At 41.1% G+C, this 11,835-nt stretch overlaps 1 protein-coding gene across 1 annotated transcript; it reads right to left on the bottom strand.

Moving 5' to 3' along the window:
• Positions 1 to 70: 70 nt before the first annotated feature.
• Positions 71 to 9,543, bottom strand: nt5dc2 (5'-nucleotidase domain containing 2). Its single transcript, XM_005731656.1, has 14 exons — positions 9,069 to 9,543; positions 6,977 to 7,161; positions 6,809 to 6,883; positions 6,650 to 6,705; positions 6,473 to 6,566; positions 3,849 to 3,977; positions 3,368 to 3,428; positions 3,172 to 3,274; positions 2,959 to 3,060; positions 2,757 to 2,838; positions 2,525 to 2,611; positions 1,461 to 1,601; positions 1,028 to 1,092; positions 71 to 675 (listed from the first exon to the last, which is right to left on the bottom strand). Exons 1-14 carry the CDS (start codon positions 9,442 to 9,444, stop codon positions 414 to 416), a joined length of 1,818 nt encoding a protein of 605 aa, XP_005731713.1. The 5' UTR covers positions 9,445 to 9,543; the 3' UTR covers positions 71 to 413.
• Between the last annotated feature and the right edge of the window lie 2,292 nt (positions 9,544 to 11,835).

Below are 11,835 nucleotides of genomic sequence, written 5' to 3'. Positions count from 1 at the left end.
TTGTGTCCGAAACAAAGCTCGAAACCCACTGGTAGAGAATACAAAGAGCTTAATAAAATAACACCATCAATAAAACTTGTAGTTCTTTATTTGTTTAAATTGTGCGGCGTAGCATTGTATTGAAAGACTTCCACAGTTAGCTACAGGAAGAAACCACAGTGTCTGTTGATCTTTTAACGCAAGGTATTTAAATGCTCTCTGGACATGAGCTACATACACGGCACCCTCCAGGGGATTTACGGGGAAAGTGCTCACTATTTTGAACAAAAGAACTGTGCCCTTTGGAGTGAGCTGTGCAGCCTCTCCTTAGATTAAAAGGAAACCCTGCTAGGTAAGACATCCTCAGGCTATCAAGTGTTTGCCAGGCTTTAAAAAACATAAAATCTTATCAGTCACTTATGAGATTCTGGCTCTCATCGGATGTGAGACATCTCCTCTAGGAAAGGGGTTTTCATGCAGCCTGTGCACAGCTGGTCCATCCACAGAGGAGCTTCATGCTGCAGAGGGGTGCGGCGGGGGTAGAAAGTGTACGAGAGGTCATAATTCAAAAGACAGCTCAGTGACGTCATGTAGAGGTCTGAGAAACGACACAGGCGTCTGGAGAAGTAGGTGGGGTTGTGACACGTTCTGAAGATGCTGCCAAACTGAGGGTTGAACAGGTTCTTTGTCATCACCCTAGCATGTAAAAAAAGTGTGGTAAAAGTTATGACATTGTACATGTATGAATATGTAGTCAAAGTTGTGAAATAACAAGAAGTGGTAGAAGCAAGGAGAAGTGAAAACTCCTCAAAAAAGTAACTGTAGCTCAAGCGCTGTCATATCAAATGTTATTATCATATCTGTTCACATTTAAGGTAGGTAGAACTAATATACTTGGATGCTTTAACTGAGATATATAGTACAGCAAAAACTGAAATTTTCCATTTGAGCCAGTGTTTGTACTGTGCAGACTTGTTAAACAACATCACTGGGAACACTGGGAGGTGCTTTTAAAGATTAAGACCGGGCTTAAGATGATAAGACTCACCTGAGTTCCTCTCTTTCCTTCTGCCATTCCAGAAAAACTTGTTTAGACACGGGATCTCTGTGTGTCTAGGACATTAAAGAACAATATGAATAAATTTAGCTCTTCAAAAACATAAATATGGAGAAGAAACAATAAATTTTGTCCCTTAGATAAGTTGAGTCTGAGTTCAACAGTAGGGACAAACAACAACTAAAGTTCAAAAGTTGTCTTAACTGCAGTTTTTTGCCTCGTTTAAGCTCTTACAAACACTCCAATAACACGTTGATAGGATTGTAAGCACGTGGACTCTCACGCAGGAATCTGAACAGTTTTTTTTTTTTTTCTTTTAACATTGTGTTCTGTCAACATGTTATCATTTCAGGTATGTGAGCGTTTGCCATGCGTGAGTGCAAGCAGAATATAATGTCCCAACAGCTCAAGGATTAACTCTCACCTGCAGGCGCTCCATCAAGCCAGTTAAAGCCTGCATCCAGGTGAGGTTCATTCCATACCGGTCTGTGCTCACCACTTTGGTTTCCTGCTCCAGTTCAGGTACGATGGCTGCTGTGCGCCAGCCATGTCTCAACATGAGGTCCTGCAACAAAAGACAAAAGCGTATTGAGAAAATATGCAGCAATTTATTCTTTTTTTTCTTCCCCTTAGAAAAACATTTGATATTTAGCGGGATGCTCAACAATTGTGAGCCAACACCAACATAATTAAAGGACTTTATAAATGAAACAACAACAGCGTTTTAAAGTGCCCTGAGCATGGCAGCGCCACCCACCCACTGGTAAAACCTGCTGTTTGTGAGAGGCTGCCTATCAAAAAGACAACTGGCCAAAAGAAAGAAGCTAAAATTGCTCATTTTAAATGGAAAAGGGAACAAGAGCCCCAGATATTATAAATATTATAAATATTATAAATAAGCATTGTTGTAAACTATGAACAGGCAGAATAAATGTGTGGAGGTGGAAATGAGCACAATAACTCTCTTTTAATCCCTTTGACTGTCTTCTGTTTGGAAGATCCAACAAATGTTGCCATGTTTTACTCTCTTATTTATTAGATACATGATTACAGACATATTCGCTGTTAATATCTTTATACAGTGTGCCTTTACTTTGCACAGTAACACAAAACAGTCCTCAATTTCTGACGAAAAATTGTGGCGCTCATACTGCCATCTAGTGTTTCAGATTTTCACTGCACAGTCTGCTCTGACCCCACCCAAATGCTCTCAGGACTTGCAATACGTGCAATACGTGGAGACAGATGGCATCTGGCACCGTGCGCATCTCTGCACATACTCTGTACTTGTGTATCTTTCAAATGATGTGAACCATCAAAGCAAAAAAAAAAAAAAAAATCTCACTTTGCTAAATCGCACACCAAGGACGTCAAATGAAGCCACACAGGAAAATTCCTGCTGATCCCTATACCACAAAAGGTTAGTCACCATGCAGAACACTGACTCAGCAATTCATCATGATGAGATCACCGTGCTCGGATACTCACAGCCAAGTCGCTATAAAGATGATCTCCAAAGTACAGAACTTTTGATCCTCGCCACCCTGTCAGTCTGAGGAAGTCAAATAGGTTTCCCTGAAACAATAAAATCAACCACATACTCATTAGACACTCAGAACACAACAAGTAAAAACATGCAGACTTTTCAACGTGTAAAAACCACAGCAGTTAAATAAATCAAATGCCACAAAGGCCAATGAACATTTTTTTCATTACAGACCTGTTTGTAAATCTGTCCTTTGTCCAAACTCTTGATTTTTTCCCACCGAAGGTCACCGTTACCATCCAAGCGCCTGAAAGGTCTGTAAGAGCAACAGTTTTGGAGATTGTTAAACAGGAGCACTGAAATGACTGCGCCTCATCTCATGAGAGGGATGCCGGCGCACATTCGCCACACTGAAAAACTACAAGGAGTTACTCACTTGATACAGTCGGTGAAGAAGTGAGGTTTGTCTGCCTGCACGATGACCACATCAAAAAAGTCTCTCCAGTTTTTCCCCACCATGTGCGTCATTCCTCTATCGCTGCACACAGACAAGAAGCATAAATGTAACAGAGCTCCGAGGTGTTTATCTTTGCATTAGGACAGAGTGCACTACTGCAGACGTGGACTCCATCAAGTCGCTCACACTTACACAAAGCTGAAGGGACTGTTGGTTATGAGGAAAAGTTTCTTTCCGTTGCTGGCCAATCGATGCAAAACAGCATCCGTCTCGTCCCCTCTGAGAATGAATTTATCTGTAAAGCGAAGAAAAACAAAAATTAATTGAACTGCTGGTGTTTTTGTAGCAGGGCGCAGACAAAACCGAAAGACGTGAAAGGATGTCTTACCGAGATCTTCCATAATCCATTTGTACATGTATCCTTTGAGGTGAACCATGCCGACTGCTTCCTGTGGATTAAACGCCAATGAATGTTTTTCACAATATGTTCAGAACATTTCTTTGATCCCTACTATGAGATAAGTTTGAATTACAGTCACTTGGGAAGAAAGACCCCAATTATTTGGAAATGATTAATGACCTGTCAGTTTGCTTATTTTCAGAGGAGAAATTATGATGAAGTAGTGGGCGTGCTGTATAATTGAAAACCTTCCACCCCAGAACCAAGAGGAAAAGCTGTTATTGTTCTTCGCTCTACCAGAGAGAGTCCATTGCGAACGTTTCCGGAGCTCAGCAAATTCCTGAGCGTGCAGCCGATGAAGCACGTAACACGGATATAGTCAAAAATCCAATCTCCCTATGCTCCCTTGGTATGAGCTACAGAGTGAGGCCAGACTTTGAAACGGACATTAAAACATATCATAACTCACAGAGACGTCTTTGAAGAGGTGAACGGGATCATACTCGATGTCGTTTGTGATGAAGAAGTCATTTGCTACAGCCAAGAGAGTCATCTCAGGAATGGAGAAGATATCCATGAACTGCTTCACCTTTGGTCCCTGTGGGGGGGGAAAAAAAAATGCAAGTTAATGTTTGATTCTCACAAGATGACATTTTAACTTTATTTTGTTTAAAACAAAGCTAACAAACATTTCATGTGCCTTTTAATGTGTTTTGAACAACTTAAAAACTAAATTAAGAGCAGTTTTCAATACGAGCACTACCCAATGATGCTAAATTTATCGTCCTGTGTTTGTGTCCATTTGCGCAAGAGTTTGGCAATGCAGCGGAGTCACACAGCTAGCAGCAAGAAGCCCACCAGCAATGACAATGCAGAGAGAACACTGATTGTTGAGAGGCTGGCTTACACAGGAAAGGGAAGAACAGCAGAGTCTCTCAAAAAGAGGAAGACACACACACAAAAAAAAAGTATGCATAAGAAGAACACAATGTCTGTACAGGACAATTTGCACTGTTTAATGCTCTGTTTCACTTCATTGCAGAGTTCTTCCTCATTATGACGTCTGTCCTAAGCTATTGTACGATTAACATAACAAATGAGTACAGCCCATGTTACTGGTTGTCCCACATTTTTGACACTGTCCCTAAGCGACAAACATCTACTCATTTCAGTCAATCTATAAATCTCATAAACGCACATTTTATTCACAGGAGAACGCAGAAAACATAGCCAAAAATTGCCATTAAAAGAAAGCAAAAGATTTAGTTCATTTTGAATTTGATGGCACCAAACGTCTCAAAAATGTCAAGACAGGGCTGTGTTTACTTCTGCGTAACATCTGGGAACTGACAAGACCAGTTGCTGGATTTTTGCTGTTTCATTCTTGTCTGATATAGATATAAATATAAATATCTGATATAAAGTCCTGGGTCTGTGGTGTTTTATTTTTCTTATGATGGTAAGTCAAATGTTTTCAGATGGTAAAAAGTCTGGACTGCAGGTAGGCCAGTTCAGCTCCCAGAGTCTTCTACTACAAAGCCATGCTGGTAAATTGCTGAATAATGCAAGAATTCAAAATTTTGATTCATCTGACCCCAGAACAGTTTGGCCTGGAAAGGACAGCAATGATTCTGGATCATGTTCACATATGGCTTCTTTTCTTTGCATGACAAAGCTTTAACCTGCATTTGTGGATGGTACAGTGAACTTTGTTAACCGACAATGATTTCTGGAAGTGTTCACGAGTCCATGCACTGATTTCCAATTATAGAATCATGCTTGTTTTTAATGCAGTGCCGCCTGAGGCTGATGCATCATGGGCATCCGATATTGATTTTTAGCCTCGTCCCTCACGCACAAAGACGTATCCATATTCTTTGAATCTTTGGTTGTCATGCACTGTAGATGAAATTGTTACCGACCTGTTGAAAGTTAACCTAATTAACTGCGAAACACTCCTCTAGCTGTTCCTCCTCTAGTTTTTCAGCTTTTTGAGATGTGGTGCTGCTATTAAATTCAAAAGGAGACAATTTTTATTTCTTAAAATGGTACATTTTATCAGTTTAAACACTGGATATCATTCTATATTGAAACAAATATGGGTTTAAAAGTCCTGTGTAGGACCAACTAACTTAGTAACAAGCTGGTACCTTAAGAGAGTCCAGCTGCACCAAATGAGATTAGAGACCTACTTTGGACAGGATTGTTACAGATGGAAAGAGGCACCGTTCCTGCTGCAGGAGACCACTTAAAAGGTTCAATCGGGCGAAAATGATTCGAGTCTGATTCAAAACATTCAGAGCCCAAATTGCTCCTAATGGGCAAACATGTCAGTTTAAAGCTTGGTGACTCCCAGACCCAGCAGAGCTTTCTAATTTCCCTGCCTTAACGAGTACAGAACTAAAAAAACAAAACAAAGTGCAGACACAGAGTTCTCATAATCAGCTCTTTTGGGACTGGAACATTGCCTTCCAACCGATTCATGACAACAAAGGAAGAAATGAGATTACAAAATTCACCATTTGGTTCTTATGTAATGCTAAAGCCGTACAAAACCCCAACATTTGGTAAATCTGTGTACAGCAACAGATTAAATCCCAAATTCCTTGTTTGAGGAGGTCCAAATAAAACTGTAATATTTTGCTGATCCGGCAGTACTTAGGCTTTCACGTCTGTGCCAAAACAAACCCATGTTCCACAGAGAGTAAATGTACAAAAACAAATCTGGAGGCAAAGTGCAAGAACTGTGGTAAATGTAAAACAGTTCTCCACTAAACTCTGATTTAAAGTTATTGGACTACTGAACTAATGTGATTAATAGGGAGTGTCTAGTTGGAGTGTTTTAACTTTAAAATCAATATATCTTCCTTAATCTCCTGAAACCCAAGCTGTTGTTTTGAGTGCTTTTTAAATTCTCCTAGGTATTTCGGATTAGTTTGACATGATAAGGATCAAAAATAAGCATCAACTTTGAACAGAAAGTCACCAAAAAAAAAAACCAAACATGTCCTGATTTGGCTTCATTTTACATTTTTTTAGGTTTCTTCTGCAAATTAAAATTAAAAAAAAAAAAGAAGAAGAAGAAATTTTTACCTTTCCATAGAAGCCACTGTCCTGCTGCAGGGGGACATGATAGGTCCCACCAAAGAGCTGAAGGACCTCCTCATCTGGCACTGGGCTCAGACCCCTGGGAACATCAAACACAAATGAATGTACTGGGGTCTAATAACACTATCCCGCAATTCACTTAAACCATCTTTCATTTCTTACCGGTACACTGTCCCCGGCTCAATGTAATGGAAGGCGTCTATCTTCATTAAAAGACCCTACAGAGGAGCAAAAATAACTGAGTTTCACTTCATGAGCTGCACAGAGAAAATGCACAATTGTGCTCCTGCAATGGTTAAAGTGTAGTTTAAAAGATTTTACCTTCTGGATGTCATAGTGAAGGCCCCGAACAGCAAAGTTAGAAAGGTAGTCGTACTTGCGAATGCCCTCGGGGTACTGTCAAACAGGACAACCAGCAGGTTAAATAAGCCTGTGTTTAAAAATCAGTTTCAAAGCAAACACGTTTGACACAACTGATGCAAAGCACACCTTGAAGTGTTCAATTAGGAATTCTCTGGCTTTGTTGTAGATCATTGCGTTGAGCGCATTGGAATACTGCGCCAGAGTGTAGTCATAATCGAAGCCATAGATGTCCACTTCAGCCAAGTCGACCTCGTTGTTCGCGTAAATGGTGGAGGAGTTGAGGAGGTTGCACGCACCCGGCGGGATCAGGTCTGGTGCAGGAAAGACAAACGGGGAAAGACTCATTTAAATTTGAGAATCACAGATCAAATTAACCAAACAACAATGAATAAGCAAGATTTAAGAGCGCGATATGACGGCTCATTACAGCTGACTCATGTTTTAATTAAAAGGGAATGTGTAAACGACCCTTTCTGTAATGAAACTTGATGATTGTGCGCTTCTGCAGAGGAGAAAGAAGTAACTGCTGTTTTCGGTCCAGTTTAGCTGGCAAGCTCACGAGGTTGTGCAACGTGCATTTCTAAGACTAGCCCTTTACTTGACTGAGCTCAGGCCGTCCCAAAAGCACATTTTGTACAATTATACCTTCTACCAACTTAACCTGGAAAACATAACGGGCAGCACAGCATTCACTGCGCCTTTGAAAATATTCCCATATTTTATCTGCACACTATCTCGAGTACGGTCACACAGCTAACACATGCGCACAGATTAAACACACAGTTTACATTTTGTTGCAGAGACGGACTCCAGCGCTGGCTGCAGCAGGAGCACAGGACTGAGTCACACACGACCTAAAAGTGGGGCATGGCCCCTCTGTAGTGACAGAGTTCAATGAGGGCTGCTGCTGGGAGCAGACAAAATACCTTTCTTTCTATGCCGAGTCACATTTCAAAAGACTGCATCTGACAAATTGCATTTCCAATTGAGAATGCGTGACCAGCTTTAATTAAAACCCACCATGTGGAGAACAAAAAAATGTGGTTTAAACAGAGTATGTTAGAAAAAACTTATATATACACACACATGTATATAAAAAGGCTCCTGGTCTTAAACACTTTTGAGTGTTTTCATTTTACACTACTTCATGTTTCTATTCCAGAACACTTCAGAGGGAGATGCTGTGTTTTGTTATTACACTACAGTTATTTGGCAGCTATACTTACTTTGTAAATCAAGATAACATTTGCAGTTAAATCGTGACGCATATTTATAGAATAAACACTCGAGAAATATAGAAAAGTACTTTAAATAAACCAAACTGTGCCCACACGCAGCATTACATTGCTGTTTACATCGCTATAACAAGGCTGCATAAGAGTTCCTTTACTTTTAATACTTTATTTTGCTCATGTACTCTCCCTTCAAATGCACAGCTTCCAGGTTTGCTGCAGACTGACAGTTATTCTGATTATTATTATTATGTTCTGCACATGCAAAGCAGGGCTGGCCCATGTGAACTAAATAAACAAAAACCAAAAAGCAATAATATGGAGCTAACGTGCATGTCAGTGCATTTGATAACATCACAACAACTTGTACCGACCCTAAATCCCCAAGTTCCTTTTCTCTTTTTCTTTCTTTTTTTTCCATAAAGTATTTTTCCATGCCTCATTTGCAGGGACCTGTTTAAACGCCCACTTGTGCCTCCTGCATGCCAAAAACCGCTAATATAAATAGGACATAGATCATTTACAGAATGCATCCGATGACATACAATCAAGCTAAGAATTGTGGTTAACCGGCCCTAACCTTAAATAATGGTGAGTGCACATTTGGCTGGATAGCGGGATGCTTAGCGCAAACACATGTTTCAGAAGGACACGCAAACGCACAGTGTACGTGCAGCGTTCATCAACAGCCGCTCGAGTTGTTTTCAAGAACAAATCTTGCCAAACAGAGGAACTGACGCGTGAGCACAAATGCATCTTAAACAGGTTGCTGTGCAAAACTTTCTCCTGCATGCGTGTTACACATGGCATTAATGTGCCATCTGTGGCTAAATTGGAAAGAGGATGAACGAAATCCCTTAAAGAACAAAATGTCTTCGGCGTCAACAGAGAACCATAGCGGCTGCCACGGTGACGTGCGGGATAACCGCGATATGGGGGGCCCAAGTTAGGACAAAAAAAAAGGAGGGGTGGTGGGCTCTGCTTACCGTGAACCAGCCGTTTCATGTCATTGTAGCGAGTCCACAGGTACGAGATCTGATCCATTGGAGCTGCGGTGGACGTGAAAGAGCGTCTCCTCACACCACAGACACCAGGAGCACCCAGCGGCTCCTTGGCTCGCTTCTTGTCCCCAGCCGTGCATCTGTGAAGTGGATCGCTGGGTGACGGAGCGTCGCCAGTTGGTCTGTCCGAATCTGAGCCGCAACTTTCCTCTTTTGTCCCGTCGCGGCCCTGCTTTTTTCCTCCAGAGATCCTGCATGTGGTACAAAGTCTGTTCACTCTGGGGGATCTGGCCAGAGGAGGGGTCTTGTTTCCTCTTGCCCATAATGTACGTGTTAATGTGCCCACTGTTTTAAAAGACATTTTTACGACGCGTTATAATTACCATTCCTAAAAACCTCTGCCAGCTTGCCACTGGAAGCTGAAGCTAGCAAACAGATAAACATATACCCTCGTTTTCACTGTGGCCACGCCCCGGGGCGAGAGGCCCTCCATTTAAAGGGGAGGTACTCCGATTCCTGCAGCCAATCAGAAGCGCGGAACTCTCTGTATCTGTGATCAAATTCACATGAGAAAACATGTCGTCAGCGTGACTTCTGTGTGTTTTCTTTAAGTTGCAGTCACATCTTGTTCTTTCGTTTGTGCTTTGCATATATGAGGTAAATGGGTGTTCTGCCACATCCTCCCTGAGAGCTGGGTATTGTTTTTGGACAGTGTGCATTTTAAACTAAACGAGGTTTTGTTGTCTTGGCGGAAATTTTTACAAAAAAACAACTAAGTAAAAACCCTGCAGGACAACGTTTTTCCGCACAAGCGTGCAGCTCTATGAGTATTTGGTGTATTTTAGTTTCGTGGTGTGCGGGGATATGCGTCAATTGCATGTGCAAATGCCTCATTTATGCTCTTCGAGGGAAGAAAATGTGAGAAACTTTAGTAAAACAAACACAAAAAAATTGCAATACATAGTATTGGATAAATGCGGCATTTATATGTTTTCTTGAAGTTTCCCCCGGACAGTCAACTGCAAAAACAAAATGCATATTTGATTTTTAAAATGCAAACTTTCTCTTCAAAACCAGAGCATTATAACTAATTTTTTCCAAAGTCTTACATTTTAAAGAAACTTGCAACTGAAGCAATAGGATAAACATGGATACGTGTGAATATTTCCTTCTGTTCTGTTCTAGAGTTCACAGAGACTTTTAGTGGAGCACAAAAAAGGAAAAAAAAAAAGAGGGGGAGGCCCCTCTTGTGCTTGGACTATGATGAGTCACTCTTGGACAAGTATACAGAGGCCTGCTGTAGCTTCTGTAAAGAGTGCTGTAGACCAAAAGGCACAAACGTGAGTTAAACAGTGATGCAGAGCTGATGCAGATGGTTCAGAGCTAAGCCGGAAAAGAAAAAAGAAAAAAGGTTGGTGAGGAGCCTTAAGGAAAATTACAGGTTTAGCGAGATAGCGAGAGAGGTTTAGTGAATGTAGATGACAGCTTCTGTCATCAACTTCAAACATAAAGACCTCAAGTCCACTGACAACTTGCTAAATGATCTTAATGTGTTCTGTTATTAGTTTGAAAAACTAAAAAGGCAGTCTTGGCACCACCCTCTGTGACACCCACCATTCTCTCAAGCCCGGCTGCCGTTAATCTGCGCAACTCAGAGGCCCTTCCTCCCCTATCACAATAAAGACTTTCTTCATTCTTATGAGTGACAAGAGCCAGTTCAAAAGGTTAGAACCCCTGTAAATACCATAAAGAGACAAGCAGTCTCTGCCTCCAGCTTATGTTGACCTGAACACTACGGTGTAGAGAGTCATGTGCAATACCTCACCAGCGCAAGGCCTCTACTATCAACCCCAATCCCCAAAAAACAAAGATCACAAGACTACACCCTGACATCTGGATCAGGGTGTAACTGGAGACCTGCATATCCTTGGCTGTGTTGAGAAGGTGATAGGCTGCAATCTGCCACCGCTGCTTGACCTGTGAGCGCCCAGGACCCCGAGGCAAACAGGAAGGATTGCTGTTTTCCACTCCCACCTTAACATACACTTTCTAAAGACTTCTGCATTCCATCCAGATAAAAACGCCACACTGTTCACACATAAGCTGATTTTCTGTGCTTATTACTTTTTACTTTAATGCAAAATGGTAACTGAACACCACAAAAACCAGAACGCAACCCAAAAAACAGTTCATGTGTGGTTTAAAGACACTGTTGTTCCAAAACCAGAGGAATTTCAAAAAAGGGCCACAAAAATGACGAGAAGCAAAAGCCATTTTGACAACAAGAGAAATCTTGGGAAGCACTTGGATTAAGCAAGTGCAGAAAGTGACAGGATTAAATTTGCGTTCTCTCATTCCTCTATTACATAACCTCTGTGTGTGAGCTTAAGTACTGACATCCTGGACCCTGTTTATCATTTAATCTCTATATTTATTTGTCTTATTTCTCTCTCAGAACACATGCGCTACTTGCTTTCCTGTATAGATTTTCTATATAAACAGCCTCTTTATTTGTCCTAACTTCTCACACAGAGTTCTGGAAACTTGTTCTGTGGGTGGGCCTTGAATACACACTCCAGTTGAAAATACTGGAAAGTCTGCTGCCAAATATGCATCTCCATCCTTGAGGAAATCATCTGTAAGAGATTAGGAAACTTAATTGTCTGTTGTTTCTAATTAGTTCTGATGAGTTCTAGATTTAAATCTGACTTACATAACTACAGGACTACAGGTTATTCGAGTCCAAGATACA

This window comes from Pundamilia nyererei, unplaced genomic scaffold (genome assembly GCF_000239375.1).
Source record: "Pundamilia nyererei isolate P.nyererei 1_Seehausen unplaced genomic scaffold, PunNye1.0 scaffold00044, whole genome shotgun sequence".
In the NCBI taxonomy this organism is placed as follows: domain Eukaryota; kingdom Metazoa; phylum Chordata; class Actinopteri; order Cichliformes; family Cichlidae; genus Pundamilia; species Pundamilia nyererei.
Note: the sequence above shows the minus strand (reverse complement) of the source record. Positions and strands in the feature narration are given on the sequence as shown.